Source organism: Symphalangus syndactylus, chromosome 2 (assembly GCF_028878055.3).
Source record: "Symphalangus syndactylus isolate Jambi chromosome 2, NHGRI_mSymSyn1-v2.1_pri, whole genome shotgun sequence".
NCBI lineage: Eukaryota > Metazoa > Chordata > Mammalia > Primates > Hylobatidae > Symphalangus > Symphalangus syndactylus.
In genome coordinates, this window is record NC_072424.2 from 138,754,298 (window position 1) to 138,776,744 (window position 22,447).

The 22,447-nt window shown below is 44.9% G+C and overlaps 1 protein-coding gene across 5 annotated transcripts in view; it reads right to left on the reverse strand.

The window, feature by feature from the left end:
• Positions 1-22,447, reverse strand: part of AGPAT4 (1-acylglycerol-3-phosphate O-acyltransferase 4) — a 190,621-nt gene that overhangs the window by 98,466 nt on the left and 69,708 nt on the right. For all 5 annotated transcript variants that reach the window (XM_055269013.2, XM_063623350.1, XM_055269004.2 and 2 more), the window contains one exon: positions 7,386-7,652. In XM_055269013.2, coding sequence (XP_055124988.1) covers positions 7,386-7,563 — 178 coding nt within the window. In that variant the 5' untranslated portion in view covers positions 7,564-7,652. The remainder of the gene's footprint in view (positions 1-7,385; positions 7,653-22,447) is intronic.

The following is a 22,447-nucleotide window of genomic DNA, read 5'->3' on the forward strand; positions in this document are numbered from 1 at the left end:
CTAAATTTCTTTTCAAAGAATCAATATGTCAGTATGTTCAATTCTTTGCCTTCTACTTTTAAACATAACTTCCTCGTAAAGCAACCTGTTTCGATTACCTGCTCCCCCCTGACTCCCGATGACGTGCTCCACCCTGACTCATTCCAATTACCTCCTCTACCCTGACTCCTTCCAATTACATACCCTGTCATAACCATTTTTCCCGCCAAACCACTCACCCCGTCACTCTCTTTAAATTAGCCAATCAGAATTAGTTTAGCTTGTGCAGTCTAACCCTAGCCAATGGGGGAAGGACACAGCAGCAGAGGCCATGGGCTTCAGGGATAAGAACCCCTTCCCTTCTCTTATCCAAGTGTGCGCTCGCCATTGCTCCATCTGTGAGGGCGCACCCTTCTATAGAAGTAACTTGCCTTGCTGAGAATTAAAAAGAAAATTTTATATTCGAGTGCTATCTCTTTTGCAGCACCGAAACTTTATTTATAACAATTCCCTGTCATTCACGAGGTCTTCCAGGAGATACACCCCTTAGAACTAGAAAAGAAAAGAAGGAAGGTGGCTTTTCATCAGTTTCCGGAAGCACCCCCGCTAGCCCGTCACTGGTGGAAGCAGAGGGATCTCGTGACGTCGAACCATCAGGGTGTGTGACTCCAGGTGAAGTCAGGCTGTGATTGCTTGTTTCAGCTGTGCAGGTGGACACACTTCAGAAGTAAAAGGTACCCGCAGGTGACAGAGGAAAAAGAGGAAAAGGCTGTCCCAATAGATACACTCGTGGGCCCCCTGCTCAGTTCAGGGGGCAGGGCTTTGCCTTTGGGTTAGAATCTTAGACCCACAGGCAGAAGGAGGCCTGGGCAGGTCTGAGAGGCTTTAAATTCCCTTTGTCATGGGTCACGGGTCTTTTAAATTCCTTTCCATCTGACTTGACTCGCCAAAGCCACTGTTGTTCAGCTACTCTGAAGGGGGAGATGAGCAGTTTTAGGATCATGTCCACCTGCAGCCAGTTACTGAACCCTCTTCTGGGAGGTGATCACCATCTGGGAACTGATACGGATGACTCTTTGGACCTTCAAACAGGGGACCCAAATTTGAGGCTGTGTCCTCCCAGCAGAGGTAGCCAGTAGGTCCTGCCCAACCCCACATTTTGACAGGTTCAAAGGCAGTGATATGAAGGGTTAGGACAGGGGCCACTCAGGGACACTCCCTTTCTGACATCTTGGAGCTGAGTAACTAACTATCAGGACAAGTGAAGGAGTCAAAACCTGTTTGGAACTCAAAGAGCGAAAACTCCCGCTTAGATTGAATTGAAATGAGAAAAAGCAAACCTGTCATTAATCAGGCAGGGAGGAGAAGCATAGAGGAAGCCGGCTGCAGAGTTAGCAGAACAAACTGCTTCTCTCAAGGTCATGCAGCGGTTGGAAAAGCCACAGCGACACTCTCTTTGGGGGATCAACAGCTTTCTTACCGAGGACACCACAGACTTCCCTTGTATTTTTATTTGTGGGGTGCGGGGGTGGCCCACACCCAGTTGTTGCCTGGTCAAGTTGACAAACATCAGGAAGCTGCCACCCTCCGTCTTCTCTCACTTCTCAGAGAGTCAGAAAGGCAGCCAGACAGGGCTGGAGAGCTAGGTTCACTTTGTATAAACTTTTAACACACAGAATGAAAGCAGATGATAGCACATTGATGCGGCCAGGATTCCCCTCAGAGAGGTTACCACAGAGGAGGCTCCTGAGACGCCACCTTGCCTTCCCTGTGCTGCCAGGCAGGAGGGTCTGCAGGCAGAAGGAGCGTCCCCAGCCCAGCAATGACAGCAAAATGAAAGTGCTGGCCCAGCACCCACAGCAACATCCTGAGGCCATCAGAACGACAGCTGACCTCCCTCGGGGGAGCTCCTAGGCAAAGCAGGGAAGGAGAAGGAAGAAGGAAGAGAAGGAGGAAAGATTGTTTTGTTTTACAGTTTGAAAATCCAATGTGCAAAAAGTACTTTATCCATAAGGAGGAGGAAATTCAAATTCAGGCCTCACCTAGAAGGTCACCTGGCAGCCACACACCTGGAGACAGTTTCCAGTGCTGGCAGAAAAGTGAATCAGTCTGCCAGTCTCTGGGATTAGAATGGCATACACAGGAAAGCACACAAAACCAGCAGGTCACACACCTTTCAGGGCGGAGATTCAGAAACACCGGCCTCTAGTAGGTCTCATTTTATGACTCATGTGCCAAAGACTGCTCTGTCCCACTAGCTTGTCTTGTTAGGTTTTCAGACCTACCTGGTGACACCTTGGTCGATAAGCACATGAACAGATTCAAAATTGAGGCACCCTTGCCCAGAGGAGGGGCTAAAGCACAAGTCCCCAACCCAGATGGAAGACCTGACTGCCTTTTTGCCCCAAGGCTCTGGCTGGGTGGAATATCTGCTTCCTCTCAGGAAAGCAGAGTTGAGGACTCCCATTCTCCGTGGTCGTTAATTTCAGACAGGTTCTGGTAATCGCATGACTTGCTCTGCAGTTTCTCCAGCAACTCGGAGCTCCTAACCTTCTTGCATGACAGCCCTTGCTGCCGCTGTTCCTAACTTGTTACCAGGCCCCGATCCCACCTTCCAGATAGGAGCAGACCAACTTCTGCCAGGTCTCCTGGCCACTGCCAAATCCCTTCTCGAGTAGCAAATCTGAAGTGACTTATACATCCTGAAGTATGTTACAAATGTTTATTATTATTCCAGCGAGAAACAGATATCATTTTCCCCACTACATGCAGTAGTGTTGTAAGAGGCAATATAGAGCTTACTCTCCTTTTGTGAGCCTTATACAAATACAGCGGCACTCATCATGTGTGGGGTGCGGTGGGGGTGGTGAAAAGGAAGTAAACAACTTCCCAAGAGGAAAATAAAAAATTCTAAACCCTTTATTAGAAAACTATTGGAATCTTGGTCAACTCTATTCCACCCCTTTACTTCAAATGTAGCTGAGGGTTTTGAAGTTACCTGTCCAAGTGGGAAAAAAGATCAAGACACCCTTGCCAACCCCCGCCACTCTTCCTCCTTCCATGGACACAAATTCCAATTTCCATCCTAAATTTGATGTACTTTAAGGAATTTCTAAAGCACTTTCAGACAGAGTATCTCATTCTGCATTCTGAAGCAGCCATTGTAATTGGCCCTCTTATTTGTACTCAGAGAGTTTCTGTGGCCGCCAAAGGTGACGCAGCCTGTAGCAGGGGAGGCAGGATGTGTAATTTCGCAGGCTGGCACTCCAAATTCTCACTCCCTTCTTGCCACCATGTGGCCTTCCCCATTAAAGGAAGATGTGTAGCTGTGCATCCAACAGCCGTTTAAAACCATAAGCGTCACAGTCCAGGAATATTCAGTGGCAGGCTCCAGCTCATACATAGAGCCTGTTCACAGCAACACTGAATTTGGAAGCAGGGCACCAGGGCTGGGGGTGCGGGGTGGGGGCGGTCAACACTGAATTTGGAAGCAGGGCACCAGGGCTGGGGGTACGGGGTGAGGGTGGTCAACACTGAATTTGGAAGCAGGTCACCAGGGCTGGGGGTGCGGGGTGGGGGCGGTGTCCACTGTGTTTCATTTCACTGGCGCTTTCCAAGACAATTAGGTCATCGGCAATCCTTCCCATCCCCTGCCTTTTTTTCTTTTTTTTAACCCTGACATTAATAGATTCTCCTAATCTTTCAGTTTTGTTTTGAAACCCACAATGTCAGAGAGGAAAAAAAAAAAAAAAAAAAGGCCAGTCTTGGCCACCTTTCCCTAGAGATTAAATGGCATATCCTGCTTAGTGGAAAGGCAGTGAAATTCTACCCTTCACCCCACTTCTTCCAACTTTCTTCCTTCTTTTTACCTTAAAGAAGCTGGCTCCATCCTCCCTTCCTCCTTCAGCATGCCAAGCTAGCCTGACTTGGCCTTTTCTGCCTACAAATCTAGGCAAAAATAAGACAAAGCAACCCTCTAAAAATCATCCATTGAGATTACATTACTTTCAAGTTGTTATTCATGAGGTTGGTTGCTGCCACTGGAATAAAATTCTCTGCTCAGTGTCTCGCTGTGTCCTGCTGTTAGCCAGGCTGTCTTTACTGCTTGTTTTGTCTCTATTTGTCTTTTATATCAGCGTGGCCTTTTGCATGAGAGCTTTACCATGCCAGGGCTGGTAACTGCTTTGAACTTACTTGGTAACACACCAAGCTCTTACTTAACAAATATTTAATGAGAAAAGAGACAAAGACGTAGCTCTGCTAGACAAAAGCGAACACAGAGATGGAAGGGCTCCGTGTCTCAAGGAAACATTTTTTTCTGCCTTTTCCTTAGAAAATCAGCTGGAAATCATGAATGCCGATGACTGTCTAAGCTCAGAGTGACTCATACGCCAGAAGACACAATTAAAGCCATGAACAGTTTCTATCTTAACTCAGAGGGAAGCAGAGAAGAGTTACAGCACAGACGCTGCAGAGTCATCTCCTAGTTAAGCTGCTGAATTCTCCACAAACTGTCTCCTCCTCTGGCTGATCAGTGGCCCAGCAAGGCTTCCTAAACACTCTTTTTACATGGCCTTGGTTACTGTGAAATAATTGACAGAGGAAGTCTGTCAGTTATCTAGAGCAAGGAAAAGGAAGCAGGAAAAGAGAATCCTATGGGGATACCAGAAACGGAGAATCCCGGCGAGGATTCTCTCAAACCTGGGGATAGTTTGCACTGGCTTATCACCATGAGGTGCCCATGAGCCACCCAGGATCGTCACCCTCCCTTTCTACTGTATTCTCTTTTTCCAGCAGCCAGGACTGCTCCTCTAGAGGGAGAAATCTTCTCTTCTCACTTCAGATTGTTTAAAAATGCTTCTACTATCGCTTGGCCCAAAGCCCTAGGAAGCCCTCCTCCGGGGACGTGGGCAAAGGTCATCGCTGGGGTGCACCTGGATGGAGGTGCTTCCTCTGGGGAAGAAGGCACAGAGCATCACTGGTATACCTGGATGGAGGTGCTTCTAGGTTCTTCAGTGAAATTAGACTGCCTACCCTTCATTGCACCTGGCATTGAGATGCCAGTTGTCTTATATGGTTAATTCTTGAGTTTCATTTGGAGTTTGTTCTAAACAATTTAATTAATTTGTGATGGATAAAAATCTGCCTTGCTTTCTGAATTTGTTGCCCATCTTAATTTCCACCAGAAACAAATACGCTAATGCATCCTGCGAAAAGTATCTCCACAATCCTGCCCTAAACTTAGCATGTCTTTACCATCAATCAAAAGAAAAATAGAGTACTCTTGTGGACTCTGATTCCAAATCCTGTTTCTTATTTCTTAACTCCAAATGAGAAACCCAATTCATAACCATCCACTTGAAATTTGGGTAGGGGTTATGACAGTAGAAACATACAGGATTTCACATTGCAAACTAACAGATTTTGGAATCTCCATAGGTGCATGCAAGTCACATAAATGCAGGTTTCAATGAAAAAGCATAATCAGCATTGCTTTGTTAAATTTAAATTCTGCTTAAATAGAGACCAACTGCTAGAGGGTAAAAAGACATTTAAAATTATAAACATCTTTTAAATCTCAGTCAATTATCTCCTTTCCCTTGATTACACAAACTCGTCTCTCTTCAAACAGCTACAGTTCCTGTCCAAATCATCTCCTACTGTCTCTGCCCTGTTGGACAAGTTTTTCCTTTTTCTATACCACCGTAGAAGCGTACATACTAGGAGACCAATGTTGAGTGAAGTCTACGACGAGGAAAAAGTACATTGCATCGTATTGGATTGAATTGGTGGTTAATAGGCCACAGACAAATAGACTAATGTTGCTGTTTTACAATTATAACTCAATCTTAGGATCTTATGAACACTTTCAAGACATATTTCTATAAAGCATTGTAATACAAGACATGGAAGGTCTTGCACTCAAACTATATCCGAAATACTATCAGGCATATCTGCAAGGTCTGAGTTGTGAAAAAAGTCATAAATAAAGATATGTCTATGACTTTTTTTCCCTTACAAGTTAGTATTCTGAAGTTTAACAAATAAGACTGGATCAGTGGTAATCCATTTGGATAGTTATACACAGCTTGAATTGTCTTGATTCAAATTCAAATTTGATCATTTTATTTAAAGAGTATCAAAAATGTATCAATAATTTTGGACTCTTGGCATAATCTTAGATAGCTGATATTTTTTAATAGACAAATTTTTAAAAAGCTCATATTTTGGCTGGGCGTGGTGGCTCACACCTGTAATCCCAGCACTTTGGGAGGCCGAGGCAGGTGGATCACGAGGTCAGGAGATCAAGACCATCCTGGCTAACATGGTGAAACCCTGTCTCTACTAAAAATACAAAAAATTAGCCAGGCGTGGTGGCATGTGCCTGTAGTCCCAGCTACTTGGGAGGCTGAGGCAGGAGAATGGCATGAACCCGGGAGGTGGAGCTCGCAGTGAGCCGAGGTAGTGCCAATACACTCCAGCAAAAGAATGAGATGCTGACTCAAAAAAAAAAAAAAGCTCATATTTTGAAATATATTCATCTCACATATATCATTATTAATATCACACTGCATTCTCTACTTTTAAGAATAGATATAGGCTTAAGGCTAATCAAAATCAATAGCAAAATGCATTTCTAGATGTCCCAATACACTCATTCATCTTTTCAATTGTTGAAGCTCAGGCCAGTCAAATTAGTCATGTTTGAAATAGCCTAGCATAATCAAACATACACGGACACATACACACACACAAATGAGTGTACTTAAAAGTGGAGAAATAGGAGTAGGGCTGTGGATTGTATCAACGTCAATTTTCTGGTTGGAATATGCTATTCCAGTTGTGCAAGATGCTACCATAGGGAGAAACTGGCCAAGGAGTATACAGGATTTCTCAGTATTATTTGTCACAGCTTCATGTGAATCAATTGTCTCAAAATAAAAAGCTGAAGAAAAAAGGCAAGGAAGAAAACAATATAGTGTACTGCCACTTAGTTTTTTAAAAAAATATATGTATGTATACGTATCTATATAGATACATACACAGAAAGACGCACATGCATGTACAAGTATAAGAGCTATATGTATACTATTTCTGTAAGGATAACTAAGAAATCAGTAATACTGATTGGTTCTGAGGAGAACTAAAGAAACTAACAGAATGCATATTTACTTGTCATAGTATACCTGTCTGTGGCTGTTGAATTTTGAGCTACTGGCATTATTCATTCAAAAAATAATTTTGGGGGATTGAGAACAAAATAGCCATTTGAAACCTAAAACAAAAACGAAACAAAAAAAACAGCTCAGCACACAATGAAAGCCTAGTGAATCCATATCAAGAGCCATAATTCTGATACACACATCCACAATGAAGACGAAAATATAGAATCTTAAGTATCTTACGGCTTGAGATGCAGTAGGACAGTCTGCAGTTGATCTTCCGGAAGAGCTGCTTGTTAATTGGCCAGAGGAGGAGAGTGAAGAGCTGAATGGTGTTGATGATTAGCCCCGAGGCAATAAAGACGTAGCAGAAGACCAGGTGGCACAGGAACTGAGACTTCAGCAGTCCCGTGAGGTCCATGATGCGTGGACGCTCTTATTCAGAAATAAATAAATACCCACAGTCAAAGATTTCCAGAAGGAAGAAAGATCCAGGACTCAGGAAGGTGTCTAAAACACAAACAAATAGGGAATGTTAGCAAAAACACGATATGCTTTTAGAGTCAGAAAAAAGGTGCCCTGAAAAGAAAAATATACACTTGAGGTTAAACTCATTGTGCGTTAGTTGATGTATCTTTATGCAAACATTGATGTAGTGCTTACTTCCCATCGAGCATGGTCTAAGCCCTTTAACAAGGATCCTTCCTTTAATTCTCCCAATATCCTCTGAGGTTGGTACTTTGATTACAGATGAGGAAATTGAGGCCTGGAAGGTGGAGCCACTCGGCCAGGGTTCACCACTTCCCAGCTGGGCAGTAGCTGAGCCAGCCACGGAGCCCTGGGTCCCACTTGAGTGACGGCTGCCCACAGGACAGGCCGCAAATCTGGCCTCCCTTCCTGCTGCCATCGCGGCCTGATCCCCATTCTCTCACCCCCCGCCCCACGCCGTCTCCCTCCTCTCATTCTCCTCCCCCAGATCCCTGCTCACCCCTCACTTCCAGCAGGACTGCCCTGAAGTCAAGCCTGCCCTGGACAAGGACGAGGACATTCCCAGAGTGGGTGCCACCCCTCAAGCAACTGGGACTAGGGAGGCATTTACTTGAAAACCACCACTGTTTCTCCAGCACATGAGAGCCATCATTGGCACAGGGTGGGAGCTTTATTTTAAAAAATATTTGTAGAATGATTTAGTGAAGGTACACAAGGGCTCAACTTCGAGGATATCAGTAAATACAAGTAACTAGGAAGGTAAGAAAACTACCCCCACCACACCCCGGTCACACACACACAGACACACACACACACACACACACACACACACAGATACACACATCCTTAAGGGTTCTCAAATCAGAAAGAAACTCAACACATACATACAGTTAGATTCACAGTCCTGTAATCAGTCTCCAGCTCAAAACAGAGTAGTGAAATGACTTTACAGTTTGGGAAATAAACGGTTTCCTTTGAGGAAAAGGGCAGGAGTTTCAAATACTCTGATGAAAAGGAAAGCTGAGAGCAGCGGACTTGCTTTTCCTGGAAGCAGAAGAGCCTGGCAGATTACCCCAGGAAGACGCCTAATGTCACCACAAACTTTCTAACAATAATAGCTGAGAGGCCCTAAAATTGTTACAATCTTTATTAATAATGAACAATCTGTATACAGATGGTCCTCAACTTATCCTTCCACTGAAATTTTTTTTTTTTTTTTTCAGACGGAGTCTCGCTCTGTCGCCCAGGCTGGAGTGCAGTGGCGCAATCTCGGCTCACTGCAAGCTCCGCCTCCCGGGTTCACGCCATTCTCCTGCCTCAGCCTCTCCGAGTAGCTGGGACTACAGGCGCCCGCCACCACGCCCGGCTAATTTTTTTTTGGATTTTTAGTAGAGACGGGGTTTCACCGTGGTCTCGATCTCCTGACCTCGTGATCTGCCCGCCTCGGCCTCCCAAAGTGCTGGGATTATAAGCGTGAGCCACCGTGCCCGGCCCCACTGAAAATTTCTAGCTTTACGATGGCGTAAAAGCAATATCCATTCAGAGAAATTTTAATTCAAGGCCATACAACTCCTGATTTTCACTTTCAATATAGTATTCAATAAATTACATGGCCTATTCAGCACTTTGTTATAAAATAGGCCTTGTGTAAGGCGACCTGGCCTAACTGTAGGCTAACGTACATGTGCTGAGCAGCTTTAAGGCAGGCTAGGTAAATGATGATGTTTGGTAGGTGAGGTGTATGCAATGCCTTTTTGACCTACAATATTTTCAATTTACAGTGGGTTTATCGGGATGTAATCCCATCATAAATTGAGGGGCATCTGTAAGAGTTTCACACATATGATCTCATTTTAAGGCTCCGATAAATCCCACAAGATGAATATTCTTATCATCCCATTTTTCAGAATAAGAAACTGAGGCAATGGTGAGGCTGGGCAACTTGCCTAAGCTTGCCACAGTCGGTAACTGATCTTGGGGCTCAGTTTTAACTCCGAGCTCTTTCTCCTGCACGTGTCAGGGGTGTTTTGCTTCTGAGATGTGAGGCGGGAGCTCTCTTGGGCTCACAACTCCCTTTTGCAGAGCAGCCCAGAAATTCCCCCAAGGGCAGAAGACAGCACAGCTTTGAGTGCAGTCACTCCTGGGTCATGCAGGTTGGCTCTGAGGACGGTTTTGGGCATATGGAGAGTCACAGGGAGGCATGTTTGCACTTACTGGGACTATCTGGAAGGGAAGCTGCATTCCTGCAAGATTCCTATACATTTCTGATAGGAGGGAAATGGGAAGAAGCTTTTGGCCTGATTTCTCTGAAATCATCTTAGCTCCACTGAGACATCCCATTCTCTAGGCCCCAGAAGCTCCACTCTCTGGCACAAATCCAGGCCTTGCAGGGTCTGAATCATCACATCTCTGGCCTTTCGCAGACGGCATTTCCACAGATATTTCCAGGCTGGAAAACTGCTTACTGAGTTTCAACACTCCCAGGCTCCCACTGAGGAATAGGCGTTAAGCTGGCAGCCCCCGCACAGTGCACTTGACTTTGGGAGCCACATAAATAGGAGGGGTTTACATGGGTTTGCAGCTTGGCAGCAGTAACAGTTTGATGTTGAATATTCATGCAATTTGCCCATTGTCCCTGGATTAGCCACTAATAGTGTCAAGACAATCAGGCCAGGCCAAGCTTGGGTTTTTCACTAGGTTTCTGGGGTCTAGCGTTTGTAAATTACTTGACAAATCCTTTGCTTTGCCAATTCTACACTAAGAAAAGGAAGCCAGCTGACATCGGAAATGCAGGGGGTTAAATGCTGCCTTCCTCAGTGTCCAGTTTGTCAATATTAGGGCATTAGGAAGAAAAATTAAGAATTCTTTTTTCCTTACAAAATTTCAAGGTAAATTGAAATTTTACCGTGCCTTTGGGTGAAACCCTCACTAGCAATGCATGAACAAGGGTCTCACACGGCATTGGTGAAGTGTGAAGAGGAACACCCAAGCAGATGAGCCTAAAGAGAAATCAGACAAGGCTTGGTTTGTTTTGGGTCTTGAGTTTCAGCTCCACTTCTGTCCTCAAGGCCCATTTCCTAGCCTGCTGTGGGGTGGTTGCATGTGGGCTTGAGAGTTCAACTGCCCAAGTTTGCAGCTCTGCCTTCTCTCTTATTCGTTGTCTATTGGTACCCTTTATTGAGCACATTAACTATTCTGCACCTCAGTTTTTCTATCAGTAAAAAGGGACAACAGATTCTAATCAAAATCCCAGGGAGGCTATTGCTTTTTAATTTTGTGAAATTTAGGCGGATTCTCAAATTTATATGCAAACGCCAAAACAAGAATAGTCAAGGCATCCTCTGAAGAAGAACCAGGTGAGAAGTGCTTGAGTTGTTAAATAATTTAACTGACTTTAGAATGAGGGCTGATTATTAAAAGAAACATGGCTGAATTATGTAGGAGCATTTCTGGAGGACAAACGTGTGACATACGTCTTAAGTTCATTCCAGACAGATGTTTTGGGGACCCATCTGGATTAGTCCATTCTCGACTGCTATAAAGAAATACTGGAGACTGGACAATTTATAAAGAAAAGAGGTTTGTCTCATGGTTCTGCAGGCTGTACAGGAAGCACAGAGGCTTCTGCCTCTGGGGAGGCCTCAGGAAGCTTTTACTCATGGCAGAAGGCAAAGGGGGAGTGGGCATCTTACAAGGCAGGAGGAAGAGCGAGACAGGGAGAAGGGGGAGGTGGCACACACTTTTAAACAACCAGATCTCAAGAGAACTCACTCATTATACAGTATCAAGGGGGGACGGTGCTAAACCATTCATGAGAACTCCGCCCCCGTGATCCAATCATCTCCCACCAGGTCCCACCTCCAGTGCTGGGGATTACAAATTCAACGTGAGACTTGGGCAGGGACACAGATACAAACCATATCAGCATCTTCCCCATCTTGAATAAAACAGCACTTTCTCTTCTAACGTGGCAATTAGCCAATTTCATGTCATGCTGAGGAAAGATGGTATAAATATCTGGCCAGCGATGAAAATAGCTGGAGAGAAACATTTTAAAAATACTTTGCCTATTTCCCTTTTAGCTTTGCAAGTACCTAGAATGTGACGGAAAGAGTCTTTCCAGCAAATCCACTTCAGTGGCTTATTATATGAGGCAAGAATATGACAAAGAATTTATGCTGTTTCTGAGCATATCAGTGTGGTACTTATGGAGTTTCTAAATCAACAGAGAACTAGGAAACTGCTGCTATGCCATATTTCTGTGAAAAAAAAAGACGATATTTCTTACTATCAAGGCCAAAAATGATGAACTCATGTGCTTGACAAAGCAAAGATGATGTATTGCCTTTTTCTGGGTTTTGATACTTATGAAATGAAACAGCAGGTGTTTTCCCATCAGTGAGTTCAGAAGCAGCGTTTAACCTTTACTTTTTCCTGAAATTCACCCCATGACCTTGAGAGACCCTAGGGATGGGAGTGCAGGAGGCCAAATCCTACTGGGAATTCTCTTTCAACAGGTTCACACAAAGAAATCTGGCTACAGAGGCCGGCACAGTTACCTCTGGGGGCAGACAAGTGACCCAATGAAGGCTTAAAGCATTGAAAGGCAGGGGGAGGCCAGGAGCAGTGGCTCACACCTATAATCCTAGCACTTTGGGAGGCCCAGGTAGGCGGATCACTTGAGGTCAGGAGTTCGAAACCAGCCTGGCCAACATGGTGAAACCCCATCTCCACTAAAAATACAAAAAAAAAATAGCTGGATGTGGTGGTGGGTGCCTGTAATCCCAGCTACTCGGGAGGCTGAGGCAGGCAAATTACTTAAACCTGGGAGGCAGAGGTTGCAGTGAGCCGAGATTGTGCCACTGCACTCCAGCCTAGGCGACAGAGTGAGACTCCATCTCAAACAAAATAAATAAATAAAAGGCAGGGGGAGGCTTCTCTCCGGATAACGAGTCCCAGACAAACCACAATCTAGTGAACTAAGGCAACATGCAAAAGGGATTGTGGAAACACAAAGACATTTTTAAATCATAGAGAATAGGAAAAATGCCAGGAAACCCTATCTGGATATATTATCGGAATGGCCAGAAGGCCGCATCTGACCCATGAGCTCAATATACATCACCTGAAAATGACTGCACCAGCATTTAAAACATAGACAAAAAGCAGTTATCGCTAGGAATCACAACAGGTTCAAGGAGAATAATCTAATCCAAATTACCTTTATTTCCCAGGCCACTGGTAGATTAGTAGATATTGAATTTAGCCAATCATTTGGCAAAGTCTCTGGCAGTCCTCAAGGGCACATATTGAAAAAGTATTGGCTGTGGGTCTGTGTGAAAGGGGTTCATGGCTATTTGAGCAGGTAGGTGACCATCATTGACATTGGCAAGGTTTCCTACTGAATACCAAAAGGAGTCTCCTTCAGCATCACTTGGATGTAAAAACTGAGTCATTCATATAAGGATGGGAGAGACAAAGCGGATTAAATACATAGGGGATGTTGACTATGAGCCAACAGTGTACCAAAGGGGTTAAGTCAGCGGGTATAGACCTTTAGAGAATATTAGAATACACTGAGTGGGAAAAGTTCACAAAGAAGTATAATTCTTAACTGTAAAATAATAATGTGTGCATATATGTCATTCATACCTACATCTATTACTATATCCATAACTATCTATTAATAGTGGCTAAATGTTGGCAGAAGGATTATGGCTGATCTCCTTTTCTTCTCTGTGTTTTATCATCCTTTTTTATGACGAGAACGAAATCCACCCCATTCTGGGCACAGAACTGGACAGACTCCGTTTCCCAGCCCCCGTGAAGGTTAGGTGTGAGCAGATGATGGGCATATGCCACAAAGGTGAGATGCTTGCAAGTCTCTGAGGGAGAAAGGGTACACTGCTTGCTAACTTGAGGAAGGACCACAGGGTTGGCATGCTCTATTAAAGTGAGCAGAAAGGTGATCATCCGAAGCACCAGACAAAAGAAATTCTGAAACGTGCAGGCAACGCGAGACCACCCAGAAGCCAAGCACTGCTGTGTGTTGGGGGGGTGGGGGGGTAATGGGGGGTGGGGTGCGGAATTCAGCATAGTTGTTGGAGCTTCTGCTGTGGAGAGGGCACTGAGAGTCAGGCAGTCTGGCTACAAATCCAGGCTTGGCCACTTCACAGCTATGGAAGTTGATTAACTTACTTGGCCCTCACTTTCCTTGTGTGTAAAATCAGAACAATAACTTCAGCATGAGGTGCCTGCAAGGATCAAGTATAGTAAAGCATTTGAAACACTTGCCAGGATGCCTGGAACAGGGAGCACCCAAGTAATGGGGGATTTTTCTATCATTTGCAAGAAGGCAAAGAAGGAGCAGCTAAGATAGATGACTTCATCTCTCCTGGGAAAGCCAATGAGATGGTCGACAACTCAGTTTTCCTTCTCTACGTATCTAGATCAAGACATTGTCTTTAATTTACCTGTAAAGTGTTAAAGCATCCTCCCCCATATGTTTTCATTCTAACCTATACTTTTCTGCTAGTGACTCAGAAATGGGAAATAATGCAGTCACAAGCACCCACGTGTACTTTACCTTCCTTAACTACGTAATCTTCCCAAAGCGTGGGATGGAGATGAGGTGATAGGGTTTGGCTGTGTCTCCACCCAAATCTTACCTTGAATTGTTATTCCCATAATCTCCACGTGTCACGGCAGGGACCCAGTGGGAGGTAATTTAATTGTGGGAGGGGTTACCCGGATGCTGTTCTTGTGATAGTGAGTTCTCATAAGATCTGATGGTTTTATAAAGGGCTTTTCACCCTTTTGCTCGGCACTTCTCCTTCCTGTCAGCATGTGAAGAAGGACGTGTTTGCTTCCCCTTCTGCCATGATTGTAAGTTTCCTGAGGCCTCTCCAGCCCTGCAGAACTGTGAGTCAATTAAACCTCTTTCCTTTATAAATTACCCAGTCTTGAGTATGTCCTTATTAGCTGTTTGAGAATGGACTAATTAATACACGTAAGAATATGTTAAAGTGCAAGCGAGACAAACGCTCTCACTCTAGCACTGAATTTCTCAGGTACCATTTCTACCATGAAGTTCTACAGACACAGACAGCCAGGCATACACTCTCCAGCACAGCCTTCGGTCGATGGGACTCCTGAAGTGAGTTATGTGTGGTGGAAGGCAGATGGTACCATATGCTGCCCAGCCTATGTTGGTGAAAACATAAGCAAATGAAAGAAAACTCAGAATTTCCCCATGAAAGAATCCAAACCGCATCCTTCTCTGTACAGAGAGCTGTCAGTTTAATGCATTAAATTAGGCAACAAGATAACCTTAGTTAAGACTTCATATTCTGTCTTATTCAAAATTCTGAAACTATTAAATAAGCATGAACTTCAGTCATACTCAGGAAGACAGGCTAAACCTGAAGTGGGATTAACTCTGCCACTAGCTGGATTTAAAAGGTATTTATTTGTTTGTTTTTAATATAGATTCACATTGCAGCACTCAACCAGGTCAGGGTGGTAGAAAAGGCACAATTTTCTTTCTTCCAAAGAAATCAGTCCAAGAAGAATTGCTGAAATAATGCTTCTGCTCACTTTAGCATCATCATTAAAATCTAAACACATTATTGAAGCTCTTTTGAGCTCAAAATCCAGAACATACAAAAAGAGATCAAAGAAATGAATGCAAATTATTTTATACTACTTTTTACATTCCAAACTAGGCTTTTTGTTTTTAATGATAATACTCCATTCTACAGAGATGAGGTAGAATGGGACTCCTAGCTTCAGTGTTGAGTACAAATCCATCTTTTTAGTAAGCAATTTCACACACATATTAGGGCCTTAAACAGCTTCATACCACTTAATAGTAAACCAATTTCTGACTATCTTAAGGACAAAATTAACTTTCAGAAAATTCCCTATGTATAAAGATATTCAACCACTACTGTTTCCAATGCCAAAAATTAGAAACAATTTGTATTTCTGACATAAGGAAACAAAAAACTGAATTATGGAAGACCCACCAAATGGAATAGGTGAAGTGTCACTAAAATAGGTTTGTAGTAAAATGGATACATTTTCATTATGATATTAAGTGACAGGATACAAAATCATGTGGAGAAAATAATCACAACTCTTAAAAAAAACCGGAAGAAAAGAAAGCCTTACCAAAACACTAACAGCAGTTATCTTTGTGTACACACACACACACACACACACACACACACACACACACAAGTCTGTCCACCTGGAAGCCTGGGCTAGGTTCAAGACTACAGCTTCAGCATCTTTATCCTTAGGAAGAAGCTGACAAGGTGCACTCCAAGATCCCTTCCAAGTCAAACACAGATGCCCTCCCAAGGCAAGCTTTTTCCTCTATGCCACTGCACTCTTCCTCAACAGTGCTTAAGGGATCCAGCTCTGCCACTCTTCCCCAACTCCCATCTACAGAGAAGATTCCCAAGTGGCCCAGGTTAACCAGACGAATAAAAAAAAATAAAAACTTCAGGGATTGGCAAAGACAGCAGCACAGCTAAAGTGGGGACAGCTGGCAGATTCTGTTTCTGAACCAATATTTTGGTCTCCAGGACACAGAATCCCCAGGGACTGCGGTGCCCACAGAGGACAGGGGAGTGGATATAGTCCCGGGAGGAATGAGGGAGCTGGTGTCCAGCACACACTACATTCAGATCACCAGCACTCCTTCAGGTTGGATGAATGTGGCCAAAGTCTCCACCAGGGCGGCAACTAACTTGTGCAGGCCTGAGGAAGGTGCTCAGTTCTCACTCCTGGCAGACAAGGCTGGGTTCAGTTTTGGCTCCCTTGGAGTTCGGTTGGCCTAATTCCTACAACCAAACAGGAGAAAGTATTCTAGACTGGATTTAACTGTATTTGGGACGAGCTCTAAGTAACATAGTCCTCAGTTAAAAAAATCATCATCATCAGCCAGGTGCGGTGGCTCACACCTGTAATCCCAGCACTTTGGGAAGCTGAGGTGGTCGGACCACGAGGTCAGGAGTTCGAGACCAGCCTGGCCAACATGGTGAAACCCCCATCTCTACTAAAAATACAAAATTTAGCTGGGCGTGGTGGCAGGCACCTGTAATCCCAGCTACTCGGGAGGCCGAGGCAGGAGAATTGCTTGAACCCAGGAGATGGACGTTGCAGTGAGCTGAGATCATGCCATTGCACTACAGCCTAGGCAACAAGAGCGAAACTCTGTCTCAAAAAAAAAAAAAAAAAAAAAAAATTATCATCATCTAATGGTATGGCAGAAGCCTATACAAAATTCACGTATTTTAAAATTTCATAGAATAGTCCTTTGTCCAGTACATGATGTCTGTTAAAACAAACCAAACTCTGAAGAAACCATAAATCATACTTAACTTTTTCACTATGTCCTCTAATAAATAACCTTTAGTCCCTCTTCAAAGCCCCACTGTTGCATGATAAAAGTTCAGGTCTATGGAAAAGTGATGCTTCTAAGTTTATATTTAATAGTTGGTTCTGAGTAGCTTGTGAGAGAAAAACAAATTGGCAAGAGCTTTTATACCTAGTCCACAGAAAGCTAGACTCAGAAGCAAACACAGATGCAAAACCTTGGTAACTTATTCTGTCATGAGAAGAAGTAAGGCAGAAGGAAATTAAGTGTTCTCTAAGGCTTTCTGTAGCTTTAACTGCTATGAGATGAAAATGTTTTTGTTTTTGTTTGTTTTTGAGATGGAGTCTCCCTCTATTGCCCAGGCTGGAGTGCAGTGGCGCAATCTTGGCTCACTGCAACCTCCGCCTCCTGGGTTCAAGCAATTCTCCTGCCTCAGCCTCCAGAGTAGCTGGGACTACAGGCGCGCACTATCACGCTCGAGTAATTTTTGTAATTTTGGTAGAGATGGGGCTTCACCATGTTGGCCAGGCTGGTCTCGAACTCCTGACCTCAAGTGATCCGCCTGCCTCAGCCTTCCAAAGTGCTGGGATTACAGGTGTGAGCCACAGCACCTGGTCGAAAATGTTTACAGTTAAACATCACAGGCTTCTGAATCGTAACCAGTGCAGCAGCATCAGTATAAAAAATGTTTAGCATATATTATCCCATTAGTTCTCACAAAAACCCTCTATGGAAGGTATTGCCATTCTCACATTATAGATGCGAAAACCGAGGTTTAGTTAGAGGAGGTGAAGTGGAAAGGGCTAATGGTGAGTAACTGTGGGGGCCCGGCCTGGGCCAGTCTCACACTTTTAACCAGTCTCACACTCTTAATGCTGCCTGTAAGACCAGAAGCCCAACATGCTAGACTTCATGAACTTCAGCCTTCCGGGACGCCTGGGATTTCAGTCCATGGTCTTGTTTCTGACTGTTGGGGTGCTCATGAGTATTTAAGCGACTTCCCTTTCACAGTCAGTCCTGGGAAGCCTCAGTGGCACCTTTTCTCCAAGTAGAAGGCCACAACCTCCAAACCCCATCCAGCTCGCCCACAGCCTTGTGGGGCTGGAGGGTGCAGACCTCAGAGTCGGTACACATTCCGAGGGTGCCAGCTGGCTAGATGCATTTCCAACAACCGAGGGAGTATGAGCTATTTTAAACAATGCTCAGCAGAGGCATATTTTAAAATTTTGCTCAGTCTGTGAACATCTCCAAAAAATTTTATCAACTCCTGATGAAAAATCCAATATGATAAATCCAAACAGAAATGAGAAAAATTAATCTTCCAAAGAGGGGAAACGTCCACAACATTATATTCTGGTTAATAAGGAAACCTTGGCCGGGCACAGCGGCTCACATCTGTCATCCCAGCACTTCGGAAGTCCGAGGTGGGTGGATCACCTGAGGTCAAGAGATCGAGGTCAGCCTGGCCAACATGGTGAAACCCCGTCTCTACTAAGAACACAAAAAATAGCCGGGCGTGGGGGCACGTGCCTTCCAGCTACTCAGGAGACTGAAGCAGGAGAATTGACTGAACCCAGGAGGTAGAGAATGCAGTGAGTGGAGATTGTGCCACTGCACTCCAGCCTGGGAGACACAGCCAGACTCTGTCTCAAAAAAAATTTTTTTAATTAAAAAAAAAATGAAATCTTTTCAAAAATGGAAAGAAGGCAGAATGCATGTTGAAATTGTCAATTTCATCATCGTCATTGCTGCTACGTGGCCGTGGCTGTCAGCTCAATACTAACCCTGTGAGGGCTGGAACGACACGGGGGCTGGGGACAGTGAAGGGGCAGCTCTCCCCCTGGGGTTACCAAAGTGGGGAAATGGCCCAAGACCCAGCCCCGGGCCAGCAGAAGCAGGCGTGAGGTGGCTGGCATCCCCAGCCGGCACTAAAAGCAAAAAGAGAGAGCTTTATTCAGCACCTAAACCACCTCCCACTCTACCCCCACCATCACCAAGGCAACGTGGTCAGGACCGGCAGCTCACGTCAGAGCCTCGGCCATCCTGCGCACTTGGCCCACCACAAGGCTGGGTGGCCAGAGCCTGCAGGAGAGGCCCTGTTTCCTAGCTGTGTAATCTTGGGTCAGTAGCTTATGCTCTCTGAGCCTCCAGGTCTGCATCTGCTAACAGAGGTGAAATTCCCTGCCTCCCACCATGCTGTGACAATTACACACAGGAATGCACAGAAACGGCACAACGGCTGCATGAAGAACCCTCAGTCGAAGCCCCTGCCTCCCTCCTGGGCTGACCGGTCTCCTCCTCCCTTGACCCCTTCTCCCTGGCCCCCAACCATCACCAGCTTTTCTTACTCACTTCTCCACTGTGGCTCTCGTGATCCGTTTGTTTATTTCAATAAGATTTTCCTCAGGTGGACATTTTTATCCCGACATCCACTCATCTCCAGGGTGAACCTGAGCTGAATTGACCCTAAGACCCTCAAAGCCCACTCACAAGTTTTAATGAAATGATTATGTCCTTATTCCCAGCCCAGAGGAAGGCAGTTGAGAGTCATTGGTTTTGAGGCTCTCTTCCTAATACCAGGTTAACTGTCAATTCCCTACATAAATCTCATTGAAGAAATGAGTTGCATATTCGATGTAGGGCTTGTTTCCACCTTGTGGAAGGGAATAAAAACTGGTAGTGAGAAGACCAAGACCCTCATCACTTTGGTGCTCTCTGAATGTACCTGTGTTTTCCTGACCTCAAACAGACTTACAGCGAGGAGCTGAGGACACGATTCTAACAAATACGGAAGACGCAAAGAACAGGTAGGTCACAGTGCCGTCTGCCTCCTGCAAAGAACCAGGAAGTCTGCCGGGCAGGGGTGAGGACGGGGCTGACACCAGTGCAGACAGCACGTTCCTACATCACCAGCAAATCATGGCACCAAAGAAGACTTTTTAATAAAATCTGATCTTTAATATTTCAAAATACAACAAAAACAAATAATAAAAAGCCTTTAAAGTTAAGGTTTATGGCGAAATTTAAAATGTTGGCAGTTTCCTTAAGCTTATTTTATCATTTAGTATTTTCATGTTTAATAACCATTGGGGAAAGGGTTACAAGCGTAATCTTTTCAGTATTTCAGCACTCTACAACCTTTAAGCTGGCTCCATTATGGCTAAACAAACTCACATTTTGATGCTGTGTGACCGGACAGGCCAGGAAACCATGAGGATAATAATACTGAACCATCAAACAGAGATCGCGAACTGCATTCTCTGACATCTCTGATCAAATAAGGCCGGTAAGGTTGCACACATCTCTCCCTTTGGTCTGGCCTAGCCCACCTACTCTGTCTGGGTCAACTGATCCAGTAAGAGTGATGCCTTCCACCACTTAGCCTAGGATGGAACACTGTCTCTGGCCCCCTGAGCAAAGCTCCTAATCAGTGAAGGTCACCAACCACAGACAGATGGGCCGAAACCCCAGGCCTGGGGAGTCCCAGTGTCCGAGACAGGCTATCTCAGAAAACCAAGGAGATGTGAAGTGACAGCAACCAGAGCCAAAGGCCACGTAGCAAAAGCACGTGGGCATGAGAACTCTCCTGCAAATGCTAACTTAATTTCGCACACATGCCTACTAGCAAGCCGTGCACCAACTGGCAACTTATTTTGCACTGGCCTGTGCCAACCAGGGTAGAAACCTCCTCGGGAACCGAGAAATTGCGACTGTATTCATGGTGGAATAAATAAATGCAGCCGGGGAGGTAGCCAGTATTTAGAGTCAGGGGACCTGAGTGTGATTCTCAATCATCGATCCTCATCCCCTTGGTCACGTCACCTCTGCCGTGCTCAGCTTCCTCCTTTGTCAATAGGACATACTGACATGCACGCTGGCCCCACAGGGGTGGTGGGAGATTTCAGGAGGTGATGAATGTGGAAGCCTTCCGCAGGCAGATGCTTAGGCGTCGGATATCAATCCCAATTTTATGGTTCTGGAAAATGGGAAATGGGGCCACTTGTGCATGTGCCTTTAACCACAGTGCTTCTGATTCATGGACACTAGCGTGGCATTCAGCACCCTAGAGGGCTTGCCAAGAGTAGAGCTCAGAGGAAGCATTCTGCTGCTTCTGCTGTGGCCACAGAAGCTCACTTTTAGTGGGGTGGTTCAGCGAGGGACCGCTCAGGGGAGCAGTTTAGGGGGACATAAGCAAGTGGCCGTTCATTTTCTTCTGCATCTCAGATACCAGAAACTAGGCTCTTTTCTCTTTGGTGGGCCCCTCCCTCTCCTCCTCACTGTCCGTGACGTGCCCTCGATCCTGGAGTTCTTGGAGATCCTGTCATTGCCAATCCTAGTTTCTGGTAAGGAGTGTGAGGAAGGCGGGACAATCAATATGGCTGGATTTTAAATCTCTCATTTCTTTGATTTTCATAAAGGATGCCAAATGAACCCAGGCAACTTCCCCAACTTGATTCATGCATAATGGACCTGAAGAGAGACTTAGTAGAAAACAAATGCACTTACATGCTTTTCTGACATGAATCATTTATTGACAGAATTGCTGGCTTCGAGTGCCCAAAATAAGTTGACCTGCAGTATTCTTGTTTCTAGATAGCTCTGAAAAATGGCCACAAGAATACTGAAGTACTTGGATATGAAGGATGCTTTTGAGGGCATTACAGACTGGCTATTCCTCGAAAAGCTTCATTAGCAGCAGCAGTGATCAAACATGTGGCAGGGCTTTCTCTCTCTTTTCTTACTTCAGTCATCAAGCTCAGAGCAAAAGATGCTTGGAGAAGTGGTGAGGTTCTTTCCAACTTCTAAGCAGAATCCAGGACACAGTTTTTTAATTCACGCATACATTCATTCATCCATTGAGAAGTATATTCATTCATTAGGTTCCCATCCAAGGAGCTACCCGTTCATTTATTCAGGTAAAAATTCATTGATTCATATTTAAGTTCTACTATATATTAACATTGCATTAGACTTCTGAGCACAGGCACAGGGGATTCTTTTTTTTTTTTTTTGAGACAGAGTTTCACTCTTGTTGCCCAGGCTGGAATGCAATGGAGTGATCTCGGCTCACTGCAACCTCCACCTCTCGAGTTCAAGCGATTCTCCTGCCTCAGCCTCTGAGTAGCTGGGATTACAGGCATGTGCCACCACGCCCAGCTAATTTTGTGTTTTTAGTATAGACGGGGTTTCTCCATGTTGGTCAGGCTGGTCTCAAACTCCCAACCTCAGGTGATCCACCGCACCCGGCCTAGCACAGGGGATTCTTACAGAGCCCCTTGCTAGGTTTTAAGTGGTAAGTACCACACCTAATAAACTAAAGCACTTATTGAGTAAAATACCCTGGGCCGGGATGACTTCCACCCTCTCCACTTCTTACAGAACAATGCTCAATAAATACTGAGTCCATCTGAGTCTCTAGATGACCTAACAT